The following is a 25,103-nucleotide window of genomic DNA, read 5'->3' on the forward strand; positions in this document are numbered from 1 at the left end:
CAAAGTATTGTAAATGCAATTCTACCGGCGGATATAATAAAAGATAGTTTAGGTCGTGAATTCTCTCACTGATGTGGGAAATTATTGGATAGTAATGAGGCACAGTGGCGGTGCGTGAATTTGCGCATATTAGCAAGTGGACTCTCAAACATGAATGAATTATTAAAGAGAACTATTTACCTTTGCCACGAGAAAGGTAAAAATTCTTCCTACACATGGATGAAATATGAAGCTCCGAACGCTACAGCTATCTCCTTGGCGAATTCACCGCTCTACAAGTGTGTGATCCCGTGGCATCGCGCAGGCCGCATATTCGCTCTGCGCGATTGCTTGTGGGTGCTCGGGCGGGACGAGGTAAGCGAGGGGCATGCACTGTTCAAGTGGGTGTTGGGAGCAGACTCAAAACGACGCGAGTGCGCACGCGAATATTTGGAGAGTAACTCACAGGTAGTGTAGCTGCCACCTACACTACCTGCGCCCAGGATCCTAGTTCGTCACCGAGTCATCTGGATCAAGTACTCTACACTACTACTCCCCGAGGAGGTTGTAAATCTACTCCCTCATAGGGTTAGTGGTGCATTATCGACAATCCAGAGGACTCTGATCCTTTAATGCATCCAGCGCCATTTAGCGGCATTCATTTGAACTTCAGGCTAAACAAGCTTTCCTTCGTGTGCACCTAGTTGCAAATTGCTGGTGTGCTTTCTATACTACATTGTGAATTTGAAATCTATTTGTAGTAAAAATTTTAGGCTCTCTCTTAAATTTAAGTTGAATGGCGCTAATTTAAAAAATATTGTCAATATTTCTAAATTCCAAGTGGAATACGTAAAAGCCCTTCGTTCCGCATAGTTACCCTCGCTTATAGTTTTAGTTCGTGCTAGGTACTGTACATGTTCCAATATGAATCCAGTTACGGTCCAGGAATTGAAAAATACGAACTTTTCTCGGGTATTGATTGAAGAAAACCTATAAATTAAGTATCATGGAAGACCTATGCTCGAATTATAATTAATCCAGACTACTGCGTGTAAAAGAAATAATGTGACCGGGAAGTTCAATGAAAATGCATATGCGAGATACGAATGGCTGTATGGATGTAATGTGACAAATCGACTTTTCTGTTTTCCATGCCTAATGTTTGCTCTTGAAAAATCCACCATTTGGTCGCAAGGTGGATTTAGTGATTTTTCTCATTAAAAACAGATGGCTGAAAAGCACGCAAGTTCTTAGAGTCATTTCAATGCTGCATTAGAGTAAAGCATGCTAGATAAATACAAAATTAGACATCAATAGTCACAGTCAGATCGACAGAGCTCACAGACGGAATGTTGAAAAACAAAATTTAGAAGTTGCCAAAAATCGTTATCTCTAGTCTAAGATCAGTTTTGCGTATGATTCGTGATGCATTTGAGCTAGCATTAAGAGGAATGATAAAAATGTGGAATCGGCCAATCCGGTCGTTTTCCGAGGTCTGATTAAACTTCACGACAGAATTAGATTCAGCTCTGAAGGATCATCTGCTCCATGCTACAGTTTTTAAAGAGACATCTAAAGGCATCCAGAATTACCTGTTGCAATGCATGCTTCAAGTTTGTCAGGAATAAATAAGAAGTGAAATAAATACAGCGGATTATGTGTCGGTTATAGCTGATGAAACCACGGTTTTATGCTCGCTGTATCAAACGGTGTTTTTATTTCAATATGTTCTACCCAATGGAAAACTGGTTGAACGATACTGAACAATATTAAATCTGTAGGACTACAGATTTAATATTGTTCTACAGACAGAAAAGGCGATTTGTCACATTACATCCACACAGCCATTAGTATTTCTCATATGCATTTTCATTGAACTTCCTGGTCACATCCAGTCTGGATTAATTCTAATTCGAGCAAAGGTCTTCCATGCTACTTAATTTTTTAGCTTTTCTTCAATTATTCATGTAGGACTTCATGCAGTAGGGCATACTTTTTGCAGCATGATGAAGAAATTTCAATTGCCTCCTCACATAAGCCGATCATAACCCACATTAGATTGTCCGAATATCAATAATCAATCTTGGATCTTGGAAGAGAAGCCTGGATGGTGAGGAAGGCATGACAGGGACCGATTTTTGTGACCACCATCCCAGCGAGTCAGAGCCGAGGGATTTGAGAATGAAGTGAGAGTGGGAGGGATAATTCTTCGGAATAAGGACGTGGAGTTCTCTTCATTCCGTGGGATCGTGGGCGATGTGGGAATATAAAGCCGAAAGGGGTATGAAAGGTTTTTTGGGGGGGATTTGTGGAGGGTGGAGCGCTGACGGGCGGAAATGGAGTGCGAGGGAAAGTGAAAGCAGTTCCCAGACGAGCCATTTAAAACCCTGAATCATTTTTTTATCTTTTCTTTATCAGAGAATTTTTTTCCCGTCCACCTCTCGCCGGACAGTTCTTCCATCTTTTTATAATATGTCACTCTGGGAGTCGTGATGGGAAATGGTCCAGGGAAACTTTTGCAAGACTTGGAATGAATATCGATATTCAACCCCCTCACCAAGCGTCCAGACCCGAAAGTAAGCTTTTTACGTAGCTGATAACCTCAGGCTTAAGCGTTGGAAATCTTTCCAATCCGAATGTGAGGTTGCTACTTACTTAACTGATAACTTCAAACTTAAGTATGTGAAACCTTTCCATTATGGAAAATAAAAGAATAAAATTTTGTTTGGTAAATTTGTGTATTTAAATAGGCACGATCCGGGTTTAGTAGCACAGTTACATCTTCAGGTGAAGTCTGGGGTGGGCTCTACGCTTTATTCAAACCGAACTTCATGTTGAATCAGTGATGAGATTTATCTCTACTAACTTCCCTTAAAAATAGGTCTTCCAGGCTATTTTATCGATTTACTTTTAACGTTCGAAACATTCTTAAACTCTTACGGTGATACTTTATTTATGCGGAGAAAAAAATTTAGCATATAACTAGAATAAAAGCGTGTTTTTGACAAAAAACGATACAAAATGCATCAAGGCATAACTGAATTGATGAAAATAAAGCATATTGGCATCTCATCGCACTATTTTTTGGGTAATCAGATAATTGATTCAGTGACCTCATAGCATGTAGGTTAATAGATAGCCTCTCCGGAGATTTCACCGAAGAGGTGAAGTCTACAAAGAAGCTTATGCTTACATCAAACCGAGCTTATGACGCCATGCTGTTCGACTTTAATCCGTAGTATTTCATGATTAAATAGTTTTCAAAAAGTTTGCAGTCAGTTTTAAGCGCTTCGCATACCCAGCACGACTCAATGGCTACGCAACTAACTGACATCAAGCAGACATGAAGTGTGTGACGTTCGTGGTCCAGATATAGTTCGTCATGACTTTTCATGTAAAAATTTTATCTGTGAACCATTACTATGTTAAAGAAATACTTCATTCGAATGAGGGCAGCAGCGAAAGTTTTTCTCTTTGCTTATCAAATCAAAATGAAATAGGAATGCATAGTTTGGCACGTTAAAATTTTCTGAACCCGTTGTTTTTGGTGAAAAACAAAATGATGAAAGCAATTTTGACTACCTGAATAGTCTACTGAGGGTATTGAAACCATTAGAAATCGCTTGAGTGTATCGCATGTGGGTTAGGATGATGGTAAGTTGGTGGTTATTCAGATAGGAAGTGGCTTAAAACGGCGTAACTCGTCTGACCATGGGTTCTACACGGAAAAAAGCTCCTATATTGAAAGCTGCCAGTAGTGAAGGGTTTTAATATCTATCGGCAGCAATAAAAACTATAGATTGTCCTTCTACTCCAAAATTTACGTCATCCATGAGCTGTGATTGATGGTGTATTTCACTAATCAGTTTGAGTCATTACAAGTCAAGATGCGCGAAGTTAAGTACGCATGCATACGGCATCTTGAAATTTTCAGGTTATACAGAATAGACCCTGTTCAATATGTGCCTGTATCTCAAATATTAAAAATTTCATTCGTGAAAATTATAAAAAGGTAAAAACTGTTAATGGAGTGAAAGCCAAATGGTAACAACGCTCTATTTTATACACCCTGAAAATTTCAAGACAATAGCTCAGTTTTTCCGCGACAATTTTTATCTCTCACCTTTTCATAACGCCCAATAACGAACTAAGGTAAATATTTTATGCTATGCCATGTTTACATGTACTGTTTGACTTAAATGTATTAGAGAAACCTTCAGGCCGATAGTTGCATCCTTCTAGCTAAAGGTTTTCACCTTCATGGTGACAAATTTCTTATCCATCTTACACACAAGAAATATTCGCGTGAAATACTTACTAATTTTTTTCTCGAAAAAGGCATTGAGGGGTGGACTCCTTCCATACTGCTGCTTGTAGAATTCGGTGAAGAAGGCATAGAACATGACGGCGTGAAGACCTATCCACCACATAAAGAACCTCGGGAACTCGCAGTCTTGGAAGAGAAGCTGGAAGGAGTGGCCCATGATAATGACGAAATGGAACTGCAAACAGAGAGGAAAATATTTTCCCACATTACTTTCCTTCGTGTCCTCATTAGACATGCTAGCCTAAATTAGATATTTAGAAACTAACATTCGAATTTTCCTAGTCCCACAATTGATATAAATTCTTTCACAATTGGATGTACATACAATTGAAACCCAGAAGCGACGAGGAGGAAAAATGAGTAAGAAAGAACTAAGAGATCGAATATAACAATAAGCATTTTAAATAAAGGGCATCTACAATATATAAGTCTTCATACTACCTAGTACCTTAAATGTTGAACCTCTCATATGCCTATCAATTATCCTGCAAATACGCAAACTGATCGTTTAATTGTTAACTTCAACAATAATTTGACGCAAACATTTTAGCATTCGGAGAGGCATGTAGATGGACATGGACATATTTAAGGCGGATATCGCGGTTGTGAACAAAACAGAGATGAAAGAAATGCCTCCTTGAACGGTAACGTTTATGACTCCAAAAAGCCCACTGCTCAAGAATATCCACAAATTATTATTGCACCGATAGGAACAGTCGAAAGCCTGAAGAAAGCCTTCGGTGGCCAAAACTAGCCCAATACATTCAATAAATAGTATGATAAATTTTCCGGGATTTCAACGCTTAGCTTTCTTCAAATCACAGCATAAAACAACGACTTCGTATGCTGTCACGCGAATGGGTGTAAATTATTGGCCCTGAAGGTGAAATCTTCTCTGAAAAAATCATTTGGCTTAGGCGGGCCTCGAATCCCGATCTCTCGATTGCCGGTCAGGTATGCTAGCGGTGATCAAGAGATCGTGGCATACCTGACCTGAAATTGAGAGATCCGGGTTCGATTCCAGGCAAAGCTTAATGTATTTACACCATAGTAAATTTCACTCTTGGTGTAAAAAGCGTGGCTTGTTGTCGGAGGGCAACAATTTCACCGCACTCCCGCCAACATCTGCAGCTTAGAAGTAGAGTTCAGTGCAATTTTAGTGAAAACCTTAGTGACTGAAACTGACTGAAGGACATTCCACATATCCTGGCAAAATTGTTATTCGCTTACCACAAGCATCGCGGTGAAAGCCCGGAACCATGTTCGTATCAACCATGTTTCGGCGAAGGCTTCGCTATAACTTTCAATAAAATGCTCGTGATTACAATATTTTTCCAAAAAACCAGCTAAATTCCATTCTTAAGCACTCGTAATTTATTAACATGTTCATGTTATATATTCTTCTTGGTTTTAATATGATAATTAATAATGCACCCTCATGAAATATTAGAGATTTACTTTATGTTAAGGCTTTACTTTGTGTTTTCTAATGAAAAGTTTTATCCATAAAAAGGCGTTAAAAATTCGCTACTAGAAAATCTACGTATTACTTAACAATTTAACTTTAACATTACCTTCTAGCCTAAGAATTAATTGAAAAATTGAGATAACTGAAGTCCCTTATGAATATCTATAGAACAAATAAGATAATATGAAAATTTTTATTCGTGTCCAACACATTTCTTCCATTACTCCCGTTCGACAAATCATTTAGCAAAATACATCGTCTCGGGACAATTTTTATATCTCACCATTTCATAACGCCCAATAACGAACCGTGGTAAATATTTTATTCTATGCTATGTTTATATGTATCACCATTATTATAATAAAAAAAACCATTTTGTAACTTGAAAATGAATGTAGCAAAATCGAAACCTAGAGTCTAGACGAAATTTTCGAGCAAAATTTCTTTCTTTTTCATCAACCTGAAACACTTCACCACTAATTAAACAATAATTCACACCAAAATGTCTCTTAGTGCATACACGACACGCAGTCACGTGTACACGAGCAATAAACGTCGCAATCGCTGAGAGAGCCATTTCACTTGACCCGCTAGTAAAAACTTGAACATCACGTAAGGGTCGTGCGACTGCAGGGGGATGGAAATAGGATAGAAGAGAGGAATCCAAAGTAACTCAGCTGTTGAAACGCGCTTTGCGTTTTTGCGTTTCTTATTTATCTTAATTGCGTTATTTTGCCTTTTTTTGTTTTTGGCGTTATCTAATTTGCGTTTCTTATTTGCCACGGTACTACAGAATTGAAATTAAAGAAGGTACGTGTAGTGTTTCTTAAACCTTCCCAGCTTCTACTTTAAATCAATTTATTCGAACTCAAATCAGAAGAACTTAGCATAATGGATTGGCATTACTCCAAATTGAAAGAAGCACTGAACCATTTTGTATTTTGAAAATGATGCAGTATAATTGAAACATATAACTGGAATAAAGTTCGTGCAATCGAATGAATAAAATAAATAATCGAATAAAATTGCAAGTGTTTCTTTCAATATTTGAACTATTTCCTCAAGAAAGCTGAAAGCCTCAACAAACCTTTGATTGACATCTTGCCTCAAATATTATGCACATCCCCAGCCTCATCAAAGCTGACCCTCAAGGTAATTTGGAAAACACATCAAGGGGGAAGAGAATGGATTCGTATGAAAAATATTTCATTTTTATTCTTTTATCTTCACGACCCCGAAAAAGCGCATTCAAGACTTTCACAACGGTTGTCCCAACATCAATTATGTACAAAAAAACACCCATGCCGTTGGGTAGGAGACAATCTACCCAGGTGAGACTGGAACCCGCTACCTTAGGTTTGGCAGGCGAGGACTTTTCTGAGGCCGGCAAAACATAATATAAACACAGAGGCCAGCTTTATTAGATTACACACACGAAAAAAATTGGTGAGTAAAACTAGAACTTATTAGATAATAGACTAGCAATTTAACCTTTTAGCACATTTTTAACGAGGACATGGCAAGATACTAGTTTGATGTGAATAAAACAGGATAAAATTACATTTTCATTGGTAAGCATCGTTTTAATGTCAACATCGTTGGCATAAAAAAAGAGAATATTTTATCCTTTCGCTGACGAAGAGCGTCATTAGATTTTATCACATTATATTTTAAATGCTAGACAAGCAACTACCTTTTAACACACCTTAACGAGGACTTGATAAGTTTCTCGTTCGATGTGGATAAAAAAAGGATAAAATTAAATTAGCCTCGGTTAATGCTTACTAGCAGGCATTGCAATATGACCATTCCATCTTTTCGCTGTATAAGAGCGTCATTACAATTCAGTACAATGAGAGATGGGTCCAATATTGACCCTTGCGTAATGTATCTTGACACATTAATTTTCTCATAAATTGGGTACGTGTCTTATGGAAAAGATTTAATTGTCGACATCTAAGCACCGTAATATAAGAAACAGCGCAACCAGCCATTTTCTTATTCTTGAAAGAGTAATTACATTTTAAATATACATGTATCAGAAAAAATATTTATCCTCAAAAGAAATGATTATGATAAAGTTTGAATCATGTCTGGTAATAATGTTCGGTATTCCGAGACAGTATTTATTTTTATAAAGACAAATATTTTCCTTGGTGTATTTCACTCTATTCTTCATTGATCACGCTTCGAAATAAACTTCATTTTTTACCCGTGAAGGGGTAGCTGTACATATTTTCTGTGAGCAAAACAGACTTTACAGCAAAATGAGGAGCCTTTAAAAGCCTTGAAATTTCAAACGACTGAAAGACATTATTGAAATGGGAAATTATAAAAGTTATGATTACTGTATAAGTGATGTAATTTTAATAGGCGTATATTCTATATTTATCTCTTATGGGTCCCAGGAAAGGATTAAATCCCAGAGAGAATACCGCACAAAAGGAAACTTATTTTTTTAGTTTAGCACATATGAATAGAAAAGTAGAAAAAAGTAGAACTGAAAGATGGACGCATCAAATACGATTCCTCAAGCTATCAAGCCAATTGGATTTTTACGTAAATAAAATTCAACCAAATGTGTCACACAATCCTTTCGTGAAAAGTTAAAAACAATGCCGCGGCATAAATTGAATAAGAGACAATACAAATGGGAGACTTACATTGTTACCTTTATAGATATTGTTTTTAACATAGGCATGTCGAACAATGAATCTTAATATAGGAATATTATAAATATAGTTTACATTAAAATTCACTAACTCATGGTTAACTTTGTGGTATTACATTATAAGTTGTTATTATTTTTATTCTTATTATTATTCTTATTATTATTATCGTTGTTGTTATTGTAATTATTATTATTATATATTATTATTTGCGCTTAAAGATGATGATAATTCATCGAAACCCGGGTCGCGCTCTGTTGGAAAGAAGTGGTATACGTAATTGTGTAATATCCAAGAAAAAAAATAGTTGACATTACCATTTGCAGAGAAGTGACGTATCTCTTCCACCATAGGAACCTCTGCACCCTGGGTCCAAATGTCGCGAGGAGGTAATAGGAGTACATTACGACGTGCACACCAGTGTTCAACAAACCGAAGAAGGTGCTGTGTCCACCTGAATTTGAAAGAGAAATAATCCTCCATTCACTTTAACTCAAAAATGAATAATTAAACTGACTTCAGTGGTCTTGAAATTGGGCTGACACTGTAATTTTGTTATCAGTTGAGAGAGACTCGGGAGAAAAAACAATCTAAAAGTAAAAGAAAAAATTCACATTGAAAATCAGCGTTATCTCACCTGGGATGAATTTGACTCCAAACCACACGCTCATAGGCATGACTCCATGGTGTATCACATGGAGGTTGCTAATGTGCCCGTTCTTCTTGCGGAGAACAAATGAGAACTGTATTCGAGAAAAAAGAATGTCGTTGTTAGTAAAATTTCTAATGATACTATAATAGTATTATCACAAATAGATTGACTACTGGCAATTATAACAAAAAATAAATGTACACTTAAAATAATTGGCATAGACTAATTCCTACCGCATTTTCTATAGGTATTTATTAGTCCAAAGTCTTTACAAGAATGACTGCCACAGCAAGATTGACAGACATGAGTACCTATATCACCGAGTACAACTTGGTTAGCACAAGAAAATACACAGCGACATAAACATAACACCGGAAACATATTTATAGGCGTAATAAATTCAGTTGAAATTTAGATGGTCGAATTAAGGATAATATTTTTAACAAAAACAACTTGTTTTTAAATATTTGTAACTATTATAACATCTCCATAAGAAGCAGTATAAAAGTCATACGAAATAATAAAATATACGAATACTTAGTGACATTTATTATCAACAAAATCCACCTTTCAACAATATTTTCAATCCAAAATAAACTTATTTGAAAGTTAGATGGACCACAGACTCCAGCACACGAAGCATATCAAATATTTTCAACACACAAAACTAATCCGGATAAAAATGCTTGATACAGCCTGAATATTTTTTATAACTGTAGAATCAGTTTTTTCTGTTACATATATCGAAAATATTAATTGCTTGGTTTTAATTCCCACATCCTCTGTGTTACCATAATGACACGCAATAATGAATATCACAGATAAAATTTCCTGTAAAAACATTACTTTTTACTTACCGTATCACAGAATTCCGTTAACTTGCAAATATAATACCACCAGCAAAGCGTTGCAACCTGTGAACAAATAAAATTCAATATTTGAATTCCATGGAAACACGAATGCATTCGGCATTCCATTTAATAGAAGTGGAACTAATAATAACTCGCTAGGGCTAAAAATAACGTTAAAAAATTTGATCATAGAATGGATATATAATTCAATTTTTTAATGGAAAAACGGGATTCCAGGTGACATCACGAATTCCACAGTTTAGGACAATCTGATGTTAAAAATCAATTTGAAGCGCAGGAAAAACGCAGCACAGTCAAAAGTAAGCATCGGGAACTCTGCTGTTCCATTATTTTCGTATATAAATCTCCTCACGCTGAAGAAAATTATGATAAAATAAATGCATAGAAAGTGATAAAAACACCCATTTTTTCCTAAATCTGCTGATTAGGTGTATTAGAAATGAAAAAGAGTCTGACAGACTGGCACCCACGATTCCCCTATGATTATTTCTTTCTTTATGTGGATCCAACTTGTAAACGACATTCAAAAAAATTAAGGAAAACAATCGCCTATTCCAGAATTGGAGCCTATGATCTTCTGCTTGCTAGGTAGACACGTTTACTATTGTGCCTTATAAAGTAACTAACTTAATCATAATCAATTGAAATTAACTATAGCTATTGGTGTATTGCAAAATTAGAATTGCCAGGAAGTACCTCCCTTTACTTTTTTACTAGTGAAATATAACTGCGTGTTTTTTATAACAAGTTACGTCAGAAAATTTCAAAATAAATTTTTACTTTCGTTAAAAATGTATATATTAGAAATTTTGAGGCACCTAAATTGACAAAAGTGTTATTTTACTGTTATTTCTTTCCTTAAACAGTGGTGCCATGACACCTCTGCTAATAATCACCCTGAAGCTGACCTATCACTTCAAATGTTAACTGTTAAAAATTGTGACTCATGCTGCGCCTGAAACATAGAAACAGTGCAAGAATGCATTTTCATCTGGTTCTGATCAGTACTGAAGATTTCAAACCGATTTGACGATGGAAAGTGGGTTATAAACCGAATCCATAATTTCATCAATGAAAGAGACACACGAAGCAAGTTAAGGAAAACCACGCAAAAATAATCGAAACAAATCATCAACTAGACGGCACCAATGTCAATTAATCTTACTTATGTAATTATTGAGAGTACCTATCACAAGATCTTTACCTTGTGAATGGTTCATGAGATAGTAAATTTTCTATTTTAAAAGATTATCGACTTACGCATTTGCAATATCTTTTCGGTAATGTCGGCATCGGTGGCGATGTAGTCAACGATTGTCAAATAATAGGCCGAGAGAAAAAAACAAAGAAAAGAGAAATTTATTTGCATTTATCAGAGCTCAGGATGACATATATATTAAATGCAAATAAATTTCTTTTTATAGCAAGTGTGAACTATGAAGTCTAACATTTTCTTATGAGACGACATTATGAACAATATATAAAACACTATTACGTACCCTAACCGGCTCTGGGCTTCGACTGTAGTCAATGGGCTGACATTGGAGACTGTAACCCATACCAACCCAACGGGTTAGGCCCTGGAATGAGAAAGGAAGATTTTTAGTCCATTAACTTATGCCTTTAGGTTCTTCTGTAGTCAGGAAAATTACTCCAACGTCATTTAACACTTTCAGCACAAAGTATAAAAATTTAATTCAACCGTTTCAGGCGCGATATAGCGGAATTTTGATATATTGAAATAAAACGTACTAGCAGCTTTCTGCAACTTCTTTTGTCCGTCTACCAGATAATGACTCTGTGAGCCAAAACGTGACATACGCATTAAAGTAACTGTGGGAAAGCACAAACACGTTTTATTTCAATGTGTAAAATTTAAGGTTAACCCAATTCGGAAAAAATCGAAATTCACGAAGTAACATTATCTAAAAATAAAACTGTTTAAAATTATAATATTTGATAACACTGAAAATCTAAAATGCAATTTAAAATCATTATTAGAGCGATACTTAACGGATAAAAAAATTTTTATTATTTCTAAGCAGTATCATGTATTTATCAAGTGTTCAGGCTTCCCTGGGTTGAGCCACATATCTATAGTTTGAAATAACTCTCTCAGTAATATTTCACAAAAATTTATTATTCCGACCCTAGATTTCAACTACTAGATAGTCATTATCAATGTCTTCAGTATATACAGTATTCAGATTTTCTAGTAGTTGAAATTCAGGGTCGGAATAATACATTCTTGTGGAACATTGCAAAATGAGCTATTTTGCATTACTGTATTCGCACTGTGCGACTGTGCGATTTTTTGGTGGATTTTAGGACCATTTCAGAAAACTCCCAAAGAAACCTCAAGAGTAACAAGATAATTATTCATTTTCCACCAAAAACCATTATTTAAAAATACAAATGAGAGAGGAAGATCAGTCTTTTAAAATAGAAAATTATTGAAAGCGCTAAACTGAACTCAATAATTTTCGTATGCTCCACCACTGGTAATGATCCTTCGGGAGCCGTAAGAGGCGGGGTAGAAGAAGCAAGGAATTATAAAAACCATTATAGTTTTCCACAAAAAAAAGATTTGAAAGAAAGAGGAGATGGATAGAATTATTGCATACAACTATTAGGAATTGAAACAAGGTATAAATATCATGATTGCAAGATAGGCTGCCTCGAAAGAGTACATATAAAGACAGTAGTGGCCCTCAACATACCTAGCACGTACGATATATTGAGGCGAACGAGGGGCAGTGCAATTTTTAAAATCCTGACCTATGGGGATAAGGCACGCACCTCGCAAAAAAGCCATCCGTTGAAAAGGACTTGGAACACGTTGTAGCAGAAAAGAAACTTCCTAAGGTCGTACGGGTTCCTTTTCTCCATGAACTTGGGTCCGGCGTACTTAACGATGTAAGCGTAGGAGATGCACATGAAGAGTGTGGGGAAGGGACTTCCCATTAGAGGCCATTCTTTCACACGATCGTCTGGAAAAAACAAAGAATGGAAATTAAAAAATGACTAATATAGTATTTCGATTTTTTATGTAAGCCAGATAAACACCAAATAAGTCGGGTATCATGCACCCATGGTCAGGGTAATTACCGCATCCTAACGATTTCGTGAGCTTAGCCGCTGAATTGATTATTTTTTCCAGCCTTTATATCAACTCACCAACCTGTCTGTTTGTTTGTCTGTTTGTTTGTCTGGTACAAATCTTGTAACTCAAATTTGACTCACTTCCTGTGAAGCAAAAACGCTGAAATTTTGCACACTTCTTCATTTCCGATGACAATACATGAAAATATAACTTTTTCTCTCCAACCCCCCTTTAACCACCCCCCAGTCAACCCCCCCCAAAACATGTTTTTGATCTAAGAAGTTCCAAATGGTCGATTTTCGTGTTTCGTGGCATTTTTAACATAGGGGTAGGCATTTAAAAGCATAGGGGTGGCATTTTGAAACATAGGGGGCTTACCATTCACTGAAAATTTAATAAATATAGTGACTTTTTTAATACGTCACTTTTGGTTTTTCAGGGTCACTGAGTTTTTTTGCTTTGTGTCATATATAAACGTTGCTCATCCCCTGTAATCTAAATATAAAGGCTGGTTTTAAAAAAAAAAATTTTTATAAGAGCTTATTATATTAATATCACTTTTTTCTTTTTCTTGACCTCAACTATCTAATGTTGATTGTCTTTTCGGAGTAAAGGTCTGATTAGAATGATATAATATAAAATATTGGCCAATGTTTCGATACCTATTTGTAATATACCTTCTTCAGGACTTTTTGCAAAAACATTTTTACTGAATGAATTTTGCAAAAAAAAAAGCCCTGAAGAGGGTACGAAAAATATATCGAAATGTTGGCAAGTATCTTATATTAAATAAGATTTGTTTACTGATTGTAAACATTTGCAATAAAAGCTCTGAAGAAGATACATAAAAATATGTAGAAACGTTTCCAAATATTTTGCATATCATTCTTAGACCTAAACCCCGAGATTTAAACAGCATTAATATCACCTTTTTAATTTTCCAGTCATCGCTGATGTTTTCAACTAGTACCTTTTTTGGCAAAGTGGCAATGTCATCATAGTACACATGAAATAGGTTGGCACTGTTAGGGTTAAAACGAAACGCTAGCAAATGCTACATTTCCTGGTATCAGAACTTGTCCTATTACCATGGAGAAAAAAAAACAAAGTTTGCAAATGAAAGCCTCAAGTTCAGTCATCAATTCCAACAATATGAAATTTTCCTTTTTCCCTCACGCCGAGGGGAATGTGGCTTTTGGGTACACCTCAGCCAAAATTTCATCGAATAACAAACAGGTTGGTTCAGAGCAAGGGAAGGAGGCAGAGGTAGAGGTTTTCTCTTCCAATCAGAAGGGAAAAAATTAAATCGGAGTAAAAGTCAATAATAAAAGGTCGCGACATCACCTGAAATATTCAATAAGCTGCGATGAGGAATTTCATTTCTACCCTTGGAGCAACGTCTTCTCAGAAAAGCCACGGAAATCGAGTTTCGGTCCGTGCACTTGGTGTCTAATGCTTTATATCATGTCGCATATTTGGCATTATCCTCGTGATGTTGTAACCAATAATTAATTCAAGGAAATTAGCATTTGGGAAATTTTTCGATGTTACGTGAAAGATATCACGAAATTTACGAGTAAAGTTTGGAAAGTAGCATCTTAGAACCTAAAACCTCAATAATAAAGTATTAAAAATTTTATTTGGCAAACAAAAGGTAAAGAGGTAACAGTGTACTCCACAGCATGGCCAAATATGCTCATTTTTAACTCTACGCGTCACAATCTGTGGTTTATTTAGCATATACGTACCATCAATTTCTTAAGTTAACTTCTACTATAGCAGACAAGTACAACGGCCGTATGCCTTTATTCATTTGACTTATGACATGCGAAAATTATTGACTTCAGTTTAGCGTTTTCAATGCTTCGCTATTTGAAAATTTGATTTTCCCTCACATTTGTCCTTTTAAATGATGCATTTCGATGAGAAAGGAGTTATTTTAATGGAGATCCTTTTATTCAAACCTGTTTGAATGTGCAAAATTCGTTAAGTAAACCATACTAAGTCATAAACTATCAATTTTTTTACATTTATCACTAAACTCTTGCCCATTAAGTTCACTGCTTGCATATTTCGTTGATTTCTGGTATATAATGGTCATGTAAGTAAAATCACATTTGCAATTATTTCCAAACAATATTTTACTTTTTTGGGCAATTGTAATTCCTATTTATTTCGTATATATTATTTAAGTTGGTGAACAAATAGGATTAGTGTAAGGGGTATTTTTTTTTCCCACTTCCCCGTAAACAGCACATTGCGGCCTTTTTAACGGGTTCTTCAACATTAACAAAGCACAACACAAACATCCATGCCCTGGTTAGGGATCACCTCCCCAGGCGGGATTCGAACCCACGACCTACGGATTGGCAGGCGAGGACAGGAGGTATTGATATTTCTTGGTACAAACCTTTTAAATATCAGAATTCCTATCAGCAAGTTCACTAACCAATGACAAATAAAACGATATGGAACTGGTTACACAGTTCATAGCAATTCTATCATCAAATAAAGTCACATAATAATCAAATGCACAATTAGCCACGGCTCACTACAAAGGACACCACGGTGTTCCTATTATACACATTATATTCGTACTAACAAGTAAGTGGGACCTGAAGCACCTGCAACAACCATTTCACGGTTATATTTATGAAACTTACCTTACAGATAAAAATGGATGCTTGTATAATCGAGAACAGTGGAGTTCGACAGCCTTTTACCGATCACCATTCAAGTTTCTTTTAGACCACCATTTTTTTACATATTTGTAGTTTAAAGGAGATTTTATAATCCTTTCCTTCTTGTATCTCGCTCACTCTTATGGCCCCCAAAGGAGGTGGCACTCATGGTGGTGCATACGTGTTCAATTTAACGTTTTCAATGCAATGCTATTTTGAAGTTTTATTTTCCTCTCCCATTCGTATTTTTAAATGTTTTTCAATGAAAAAGGATATATTTTCTTGAATTTGACTGTGGAATATTTCCTGAATAACCAGTATTAATAATATTAATTATAAATATTGTACCAAAATTTATGAATCTGGGAGGAAAGACAAGGTCTGTCCAAAAACCTAGCCTGTTGAACCAATTAGCTAAAGATATTCGAATGATATAAATGAAGAGAATAAAGGCAAAGGAATGGCTGTTGAAATAAATTATCAGATAAACCAACAGTTAACTGTTCAACAAAAATAAAAAAAATGATACTATAATAAATGTAAAAATTTTATTGTGGACATAAAATGATAATTCATTGCCACAGAGGAACTTTGCAAACACTGGCACCCGCTGACAAGTCCTCGCGGACTTAGCAGGACCAAATTGTGGCGAATATTTATAAGAGATGCATAATAAATGAATGAAATGAATTATTTTCTCTCAAAATAAACTTCGTTATATTTTATATTATATTGACCATGTATTTTTTATGTTGAATGGCAAATGCCGATAAATGTCATATTTGTTATTGAAAAAAATAGTGATCGTGACTATTTTGACATATAGGCGAGTGAATTTGAAATGTAACACCATTTAGAGTCGTATAGCTCTGAATGTTTGACGCGTACATTCCTCTTTCTCTTATCGTATTTACTAAAATACTACAGCGAATAAATTTTTAGAGGCCATACGCGTGCCGTATTTGGGAGTAAAATACATTATCCAGCAGATATATTGACATACGAGGACATTTTTCGTAGTGGCCTGTCAGCTTCAAGGATTCTAACCATTCATTGATCAATTTATATCTTTATTGATAGAAAAGAAAATGGGGGTCGAAGCGAAGTAAAGCTAGTTTATCACTTCCTACACGAGCAAATGACGCCAGGGGAATAGCAAGATGCAGGAAAAGTCGGAGGAGTGTCCTAGGTTATTTTTTTAAGATACCATCTGCACATTCTTCAATCCAAAAATCAGCCTCATCCATGACCGACACAACCTCATCAACCAAAAGTTGCTGAGAAGTATGTTTTATATAGTTTTGCTCCACTGATGTAAAAATCAATCAAAAGAATTGAATCGATTACCTTTACTTTTTGCGTATTTTTCTGTGACTACACAATTCAAATATGTACTTTATTTCAAATATTTGTATACGGTGTTTCACAATGTCTCCTTACACAGGTGATATCTCCAAAAGGTAGCATATGTTTATGAAGCTGATAAATATTAAAGATAGATTAGACAGTATGCAAATTATTCAGTAAATATCAATTTAAACAAGCACATTCTCCATCCTATCCAGCCATTTGTTTCGCCATCAACTATATTTTGACTTTAATACTGAATTACTATTCGCATGGCTGAAAAAGTAGTATCGTTAGTTTGATTTTGTTAACACCACTATATTTTCTGTAAGATCTTAAATAATTATTTGATGCTTAAAATCAAAAATAAAATAAACTTTTGCCGCAAAATTTCTCTTAACTAGAGTAAGATGGCCACGAAATTACTTTGAATATAAGTATATTTTTGTGAGTTAGGCAGTTTCCAAGGAAATGACAAACTTTATATCTCTACGGTGCTTCCTTAATTGTATGAGGAGTCGAGAACATTCTTTAGACTTAGTACAAAAATTTGTCTGGCCGTTATCGGTTTCTCTTTAGAATTTGAAACATTAGGATACTACTATACTCAAACAACTAAGCAATAATCTATATTATAATAGTTGGCAAAATAATAATGAGATGGCATATTTCCACAAATTTATTGAATGACGTAGACGCGTTATGTCATTATCAAGTAAACAGCGTTTCAGTGTTCGATATTTCTTTATGAAATCACCTGCACAATTCCACCCTCCAATTATGTCTTTATCAAGTACGCAGTGTGCCTGGCAATGACCGAATAGCTGTAACGCGTCGTGCATTATTCAATGAATTTATGGAAAAGTGCCATCTCTTTATCAATAAGTTAAGATGCCACTACATCCTGAATGCCTGCGTTACTTCTAAAATAATAGTTGGCTTGAATAATATGGCGAAGTCCTCCAATTTACTTAGCACACAGCTCTGTCTAGAAATCAATAAATTTCTCGTATCGCAGATCGATTTTCGGAAAACTTGAAAGGGCACCCTCCCATATTTTTCATTTCTCTATTTACTTCGAGGGGGGAATTTTTCGATGGGTGAGGCATGCGAGCGATTTCTGGGCGTGGCAATTGAAGAGGGGTTCAGTTGGGCGGTGGGAAGGAAGAAAGGGAAGAATCTATAAGGACTGGGAGGAAAGCGAGGAGGAGGAGGAGGCGGAAGAAAGTGGTAGGGAAGCCGAAGAAAGGATTTTTCCAGAAGAGGGAAGGAGAGCGGTGGTTGGGTGGGGAGGAGAGTGCCTTGAAAGGAAGTGGCCTTTGATTGATTTACGTAGCCGATGGCACATTTCAATCTATGCGTCACATTTTTCATCGCCCATCGAGGTTTTTCCTTTTAGATTAAAGACTCAACCGCAAAACCAGGAAAATGCCATTTTATTGAAATTATGATTAACTATTGGCCTCCAACGCACTTTATGACAAATTACCACGTTCAATTACTTTGTGCAAAAGGATTTAAAGCTAAATATATTCCAGAAATATTGTTTTGTTATTTTCGTGCAAATTAAGTAACAGTTTGATTAAGTTATTATTTTATATATTAAAGTAAGTTTTTACACTATTATTTTTTATTCGATTTAAAAAATTAAGTAATAAGGAACTGCTGGGAAGAGTGGGAGAAAAGAGAAGTCTTTTAAAAACCTTAAGCAGAGTACAGGATAGCTTAGTTGGCCACATTATGAGACATGATGGCGTAATGAAAACAACCGTGGAAGGACAAGAGGAAGGGAAGAAGGGCAGGGCACGGCCGTTAACTCGTCATATAGGACAGGTTATAAATGACGCAAAAGAGAAGAAATACGTAGCTATGAAGAGATTAGCGGATAGGAGAGAGGAATGGAGAGCTGCGTCAAACCAATCTTAGGATGGTTAACTTATGATGATGATCTTATTGTATGCGTTACAGTTTTCATCGACAATCGGGTTTTTATTATATTAGATTAAAGATTCAACCGCAAAACCAAGAAAATATCATTATTGTTAAATCCTGATTTATTCAAAATGAAAAAGGTAAAATTAAAAATTTTTTGGACAAATTACCACGTTTAGTTATTTTGCGCTTCATAAATATATTTTGTTGTATGCGCCACACTTTTATTGTGCCTCTTGGTTATTTTAATAACATATTATAGCGTAAAATAAAAATGTAATTTTACTATAATTTTTATTATCTATAAACCAAAAAGGTAGACTCCAACGTAATTAGATGATAAATCACCATGTTAAATAAATTCGTGCTTTTAGGATTTGAAGTTAAACATTATAAAGAAATATTTCATTTAAAATGTATTTTTTATCTCCCAACGAGGTTTAACCTTTAGATTAAAGGTTGCACCATAAAACTAGGTATTTAATTCACTGGAACTTTTATTAACTATAAATGAAAGAGGTAGACTTCCAAAGGAATTTTATGGCAAAGTAACACGTTCAATTATTTTGTGCTTAAGAAATTTTTTTTTTTTTTTTTTGTGCACCACATTTTTATCGGCCTTTTTGGTTCTTTTAGTAACAAATAAGAACATTTAATTTTACTGAAATTTTTATTAACTATAAGCCTTTATCCTTTCCCTTGGGCTACAACCTTGTCGCGGTGGAAAGGCTTGCGCGTTCCTATGACCCCTAGAGCTGCACTGGCGGGATTAATTCTAAATTATTCCCGGTAGGGCCACCCATGCCAGATAGGTCGAAGGGTAGGAGCCAGACGAAAGGTAGTCCACGTGATGGTGTCACGTAAAAAACACTGTTGGAATGGAAGTGGGAAACCCTACCAACTATCTCTTCCCTGAGCACATGGAGTACAACCAAATGAGCCTCGGAATCTCATCGCCCGGGACCCGTCCGCAAAGGGCGGGTGTCGGGCACGGCAGCGAGGTCGGCAAGGTCCTCGGGGTCGCCAACATGCGAAATCCTTGCAGAGACTTATCATCATCATCATCATCATCAGCTGCAGCAGTAATGGAGAAGGAAGAAAAGAAGACCAAGAAGATGGAGAAGAAGAAGTCGGCTATAAATGTGGGGACGTGGAATGTGAGGACTATGATGAGGGCGGGAAAGTTAGAAAATATCAAAAGGGAAATGGATAAAGGGAGGATAGATATATTAGGATTATGCGAGGTGAGGTGGAGGGATGGCGGGGACTATTGGAGTGATGGGTATAGGGTTATATATAGTGGAGGGGAAGAGAGCCAGCGAGGGGTAGCTTTAGTATTAAACGGGAAGATGGGTAAGCGTGTGGTAGGTATAGACCAGGTAAGCGATAGGATTCTGGTGGTAGAAATTGAGGCGCGGCCCACCAACCTTGTGGTGGTCCAAGTTTACATGCCCACTAGCAATCATAGCGAAGAAGAAGTAGATGAGGTGTATGAACAGCTCGAGGAAATAATTAGAGACACACCGGGTAAGAAAAATCTGGTAGTGATGGGGGACTGGAATGCCTCAGTGGGGGAAGGGAGGGATGGGCACGAAATAGGAGATTTTGGTCTAGGAATACGAAACGACAGGGGAGAGAAAGCAGCAGAATTTTGTAGGAGAAATAAATTATTCATCACTAACACGTGGTTCAATCATCATAAAGGGCGAAGGTACACGTGGAAAAGTCCAGGGGATGTGGGGAGATATTTAATAGACTACATTATGGTAAGACAGAGGTTTAGGAATAGTGTGAAAAACTCGCGCAGCTTCCCCGCAGCGGATGCGGATTCGGACCACAATCTAGTACTCATGAAATGCAATGTAAGATTCAAAAGACTTATGAAAGTTAGGAAGGCGAAGAAATGGAACGTAGAAGCCCTGAAGGGGAGTATGAGGAGAGAATATCAGGAACTAGTGGACATTAGTATACGGGAGATTGAAAGTACTAAGACTGTTGAGGAAAGATGGGATAATATTAAAACGGGAATAGTCAAAGCGGCGGAGAAGTCAATTGGTTACGTTGACAGTAGAAGGATAAGGAAGCCGTGGATAACGGAGGCAATGGTAAATGAAATGGAGAAGAGGAGGAAGTGGAAGAACGTGGACACGGAACAGGGAAAAAGAATGTATAGGGAACTGAATAATCGATTACGACGTGAAACTAAGAGGGCAAGGGAGGCTTGGTGGAAAAGACAGTGTGAGGAAATGGAAAAGTTCCAGAAGGATGGAGAAATAGGCGCGTTGTACGCCAAAGTTAAGTCGCTATCGGGCGGCAAAAGAGGACAAGCCATGTCTAAAATTAAGGCTAAAGATGGGAGGATGCTAACCGAGCGAGAAGAGGTACAGAGTAGATGGAAGGAATACGTGGAGGACCTGTATGACGGAATGAACAGACCAGAGAGATTGACTCTAGAGGAGGAAAGTGCAGTGGAGGAGGATAATCTTGGGCCGGGGATATCAGATTCGGAAATAGAGAGAGCACTTCGTGATATGAAGGCTAGGAAAGCAGTAGGCGTGGACAATATCCCGTGTGAGCTTCTGAAGAATCTAGGGAAGGAAGGTAAGAATAGGTTTTTCGAACTAGTGCGCAGGATCTATGAGGAGGGATGCTGGCCGGAAGATTTCGTGAAGACGGTTTTAATTCCGCTTCCGAAAAAGAAGAAGGCTGTGGAATGCGGAGATTATAGGACTATCAGCTTAATATCGCATGCGGCGAAAGTGGTGCTGAGGATATTGAACAGACGAATGGAGGCGAGGGCAAACGAGTATTTGGGCAAAGATCAATTTGGTTTCAGAAAGGGGAAGTCAACTCGTGATGCAATAGCAATAATGAGGTCCCTCGTGGAGAGGAACCTAGAATACGACCAGGACGTATATGCGTGTTTCGTGGATTTTGAAAAAGCGTTTGATAGAGTGAACTGGGTAAAGTTAATGGATATTCTGAAGAGAATAGGTGTAGATTGGAGGGATAGACGACTGATTCGTAATCTGTATATGGCCCAGACTGCGCAAGTGAGGGTAGCGGACGGAGAATCCGGGTGGGCAAGCATTGGCCGAGGTGTGAGGCAAGGCTGTCCTCTATCGCCGCTGCTCTTTAACGTGTACGCTGAAGAGATGGTAAGGGAAGCATGGGATGAGTTAGAAGCTGGAATAAAAGTGGGAGGAATGATGTTCAAATCAGTGAGATTCGCGGATGATCAGGCGCTGATTAGCCAGTCAGCAAGGGGGCTTCAGGCTCTAGTGGATGCGTTATACGAGCGTTGCGAGGAATATGGGATGAGGATTAATCACAAGAAAACTAAGGTAATGCGGTTTTGTAAAGCATCACGAGCGAGGAATGTGAGACTTAAGATAAAGATGGGTGGGGAAAAACTTGAGCAGGTTGAGCAATTCAACTATTTAGGCAGTACGTTAGAGGAAAACGGATACAGTAGTAAGGACATTAGGAAGAGAATTGCATTAGCGAAGGAGGCGTTCATGAACCGGAAGGAGCTTCTAAGAGGATCGTTATGTAAGAGTTTAAAGAAAAGGTTAGTGAAGAGTTTGATCTGGAGTGTAGCTCTCTACGGTGCGGAAACGTGGACACTAAGGAAAGAAGACGAGAGAAGATTGGAGGCATTCGAGATGTGGGCATGGAGAAGAATGGAGAGGGTGAAATGGACGGAGAGGAAAAGGAACGACGAAGTGCTGGATATGGTTGGCGAGGAGAGGCAGCTTTTAGATGAGATACGGAGGAGACAGAAGGTATGGATGGAGTTAGTGCTTAGTGGTGAGGGGATGTTGAAAATGGTGCTAGAGGGTAGAATGTTAGGGAAACGAGGGAGGGGAAGGAGAAGAATAGGATTTTTAGATAGATTGAAAGAGAGTAGGCCTTACTGTGAGTTAAAGAAGGCAGTGCTGGAAGGAAAGGGAGGCTCCCAGATCACTTCTTGCGTACTCCATGGAAACCTACCTTAATCGGTAGAATACTATAATAATAATAATAATAATAATAAGCCTTTATCGTAGTCTACCTCTAGTAGAAATTTTATGACAAATTACCATGTCCGATTATTTTGTGCTCATAGAATTTAAAGTAAAGCATTTTAAACAATTTTGTTTTCATGCTTCACGTTGCTACTGTCCCTTCTGGTTATTTTTAGAATAAGGATTCAACCGTCAAAATAATCAAACGTCATGGTGCTGATTTTTTTATTATCTATGTTTGCAAAAAATGTATTTCGTGGCGAATGAACACGTTTTGTTATTCTGTGCTGATAGGATTTGAAGAAACATATTCCTGAGAAATATATTTGCGTCACATTGTTCATTGCCCCTCTTGGTTCATTTGATAAGAAATATTCTCTCGCATAACTAAGAAAATGTCTTTTTACTAAAATATTAATTAAATTTTAACAAAAAAGGTAGACTCCAACACAATTTTATGACAAATTACCACTTCAACCATTTTGTGCATATAGGTTTTGAAATTGAATATTTTTAAATATTTTTAAGAGACATTTTGTTTTACGCGTCACATTTTTGGTATCTCCTCTTGGTTCTTTTGCTTACAAAGATTCTACCGAAAAACTAATGAAATGTCATTTTACTGCAGCTTTGTTCACCTACAAACGAAAAAGGTAGCATCCAATGCAATTTTACGACAAATCATCGCGCAAAATTATTTCGTGCCAACAGGATTTTAAGTTGCATATAATCAAGAAATATTTTATTTTATGCGTCAACGTTTTTCATCGCCCCTCAGTAGTTTCAAACGGAATGATGTAACATATTACCTCCTGTAATTATTTTCTGTAATTCTTTAAAAGAATACTCAACTTCGTGCGCTAGCTCAGGCTATGAGGTCACTTCATTCCAATATATTCCTATCGTTCCCAGCGGAAGTATTCATGGGTAAAACTTTGATAGTATTCGATACCTATTTTGAAAAAATATTTTTTTTCTACTTTTGTCGTCCTAATTCAATCACTCGTCCTTACTCGCTTAATCACTCGCTGAATTATATCGTCAGAAAAATCAAAGAAGATTTTTGCACCTGCTGCTACTAATCAGGCACTATAAAAACATTTTAAGGTAGGAAAGGATCATCCATACATTTTCAGGAAGATATCCAGGCAGACAGCTTGGCGTTAAGTGATTACGTGTGCATCTTAAAGGCCATGGGACAGGCTTGGACTACCCGCGGCTCTGGTCTCAAAGCAATTTTACGTGGCCCGCCCGGCTAATAATTTTCAGTAGCTACAAAGGTATTAACAATAATTGGACTGGTTTTCGCTTGCTGGGGGGCTGCGTCCGCTGATGCCATCCCTCGTTGAGAAAATTCACGAAACAGTGACATGGCGCGATTTTCTTAACACTTAAAGTTCTCCGATCCGTCTGAAAACCGGTTTCTCGAAGTAGCACGTGGTCTAAATCCGCAAAATGGCATTTTTTTAAATCGATTTTTTTACTCTGAATACCCCCAAAAAGTAGAGGCATCGAGGAAGTTGCCAACAATGTAATAGATAGAAAATTTATTGTTTCTACCATTTCTTCTAGGGGTTTTAGAAGATTTTCGAAGGGGTCCGATTCAATGACTTTTTGTCGTATATCGACTCGTTCACCCCAAACATTGGAATGAATCGGTCAGTCAGCGATCGTAAGTTAACGTAACATGTAATCGTATTATTAACACGCAATCAATATACTACAACGGTTTTATAGCACATATATTACGTGTTGATAGTGTGCATAATTCAAGAAAAGCACACTGGCTATTATTTTGTGAAAATATCTCTGGAGAATACAGATTTTTCCATAAGACGTGGCCTTGCGGATTTTAAAATGCGGCCCGCAAGTACACGTCACATTTAACATGCAGCTGCAGGCACGAGAATGTCGCCTATCGTAGATACAAAACATTGTCGGAGAGCAAGGGTTTGACGGAGGCGAGTAAAATGAAAATCTGGCAAGGTGGGTGGTGAGGAAGACAAACGATGTAGTGCATATCACGGGATATTAAACAAGTCTCCGGCAAAATAAAAAAATATATA

At 36.9% G+C, this 25,103-nt stretch overlaps 1 protein-coding gene across 1 annotated transcript in view; it reads right to left on the minus strand.

The window, feature by feature from the left end:
- LOC124174089 (elongation of very long chain fatty acids protein AAEL008004-like) overlaps window positions 1–25,103 on the minus strand; it is a 59,161-nt gene that overhangs the window by 4,389 nt on the left and 29,669 nt on the right. The window contains exons 2-7 of the mRNA XM_046553224.1: window positions 12,767–12,957; window positions 11,467–11,547; window positions 9,953–10,009; window positions 9,081–9,186; window positions 8,761–8,897; window positions 4,298–4,481 (exon numbers count right to left, since the gene is read on the minus strand). Coding sequence (XP_046409180.1) covers window positions 4,298–4,481; window positions 8,761–8,897; window positions 9,081–9,186; window positions 9,953–10,009; window positions 11,467–11,547; window positions 12,767–12,957 — 756 coding nt within the window. The remainder of the gene's footprint in view (window positions 1–4,297; window positions 4,482–8,760; window positions 8,898–9,080; window positions 9,187–9,952; window positions 10,010–11,466; window positions 11,548–12,766; window positions 12,958–25,103) is intronic.

The sequence above is a fragment of the Ischnura elegans genome, chromosome 2, assembly GCF_921293095.1.
Source record: "Ischnura elegans chromosome 2, ioIscEleg1.1, whole genome shotgun sequence".
NCBI lineage: Eukaryota > Metazoa > Arthropoda > Insecta > Odonata > Coenagrionidae > Ischnura > Ischnura elegans.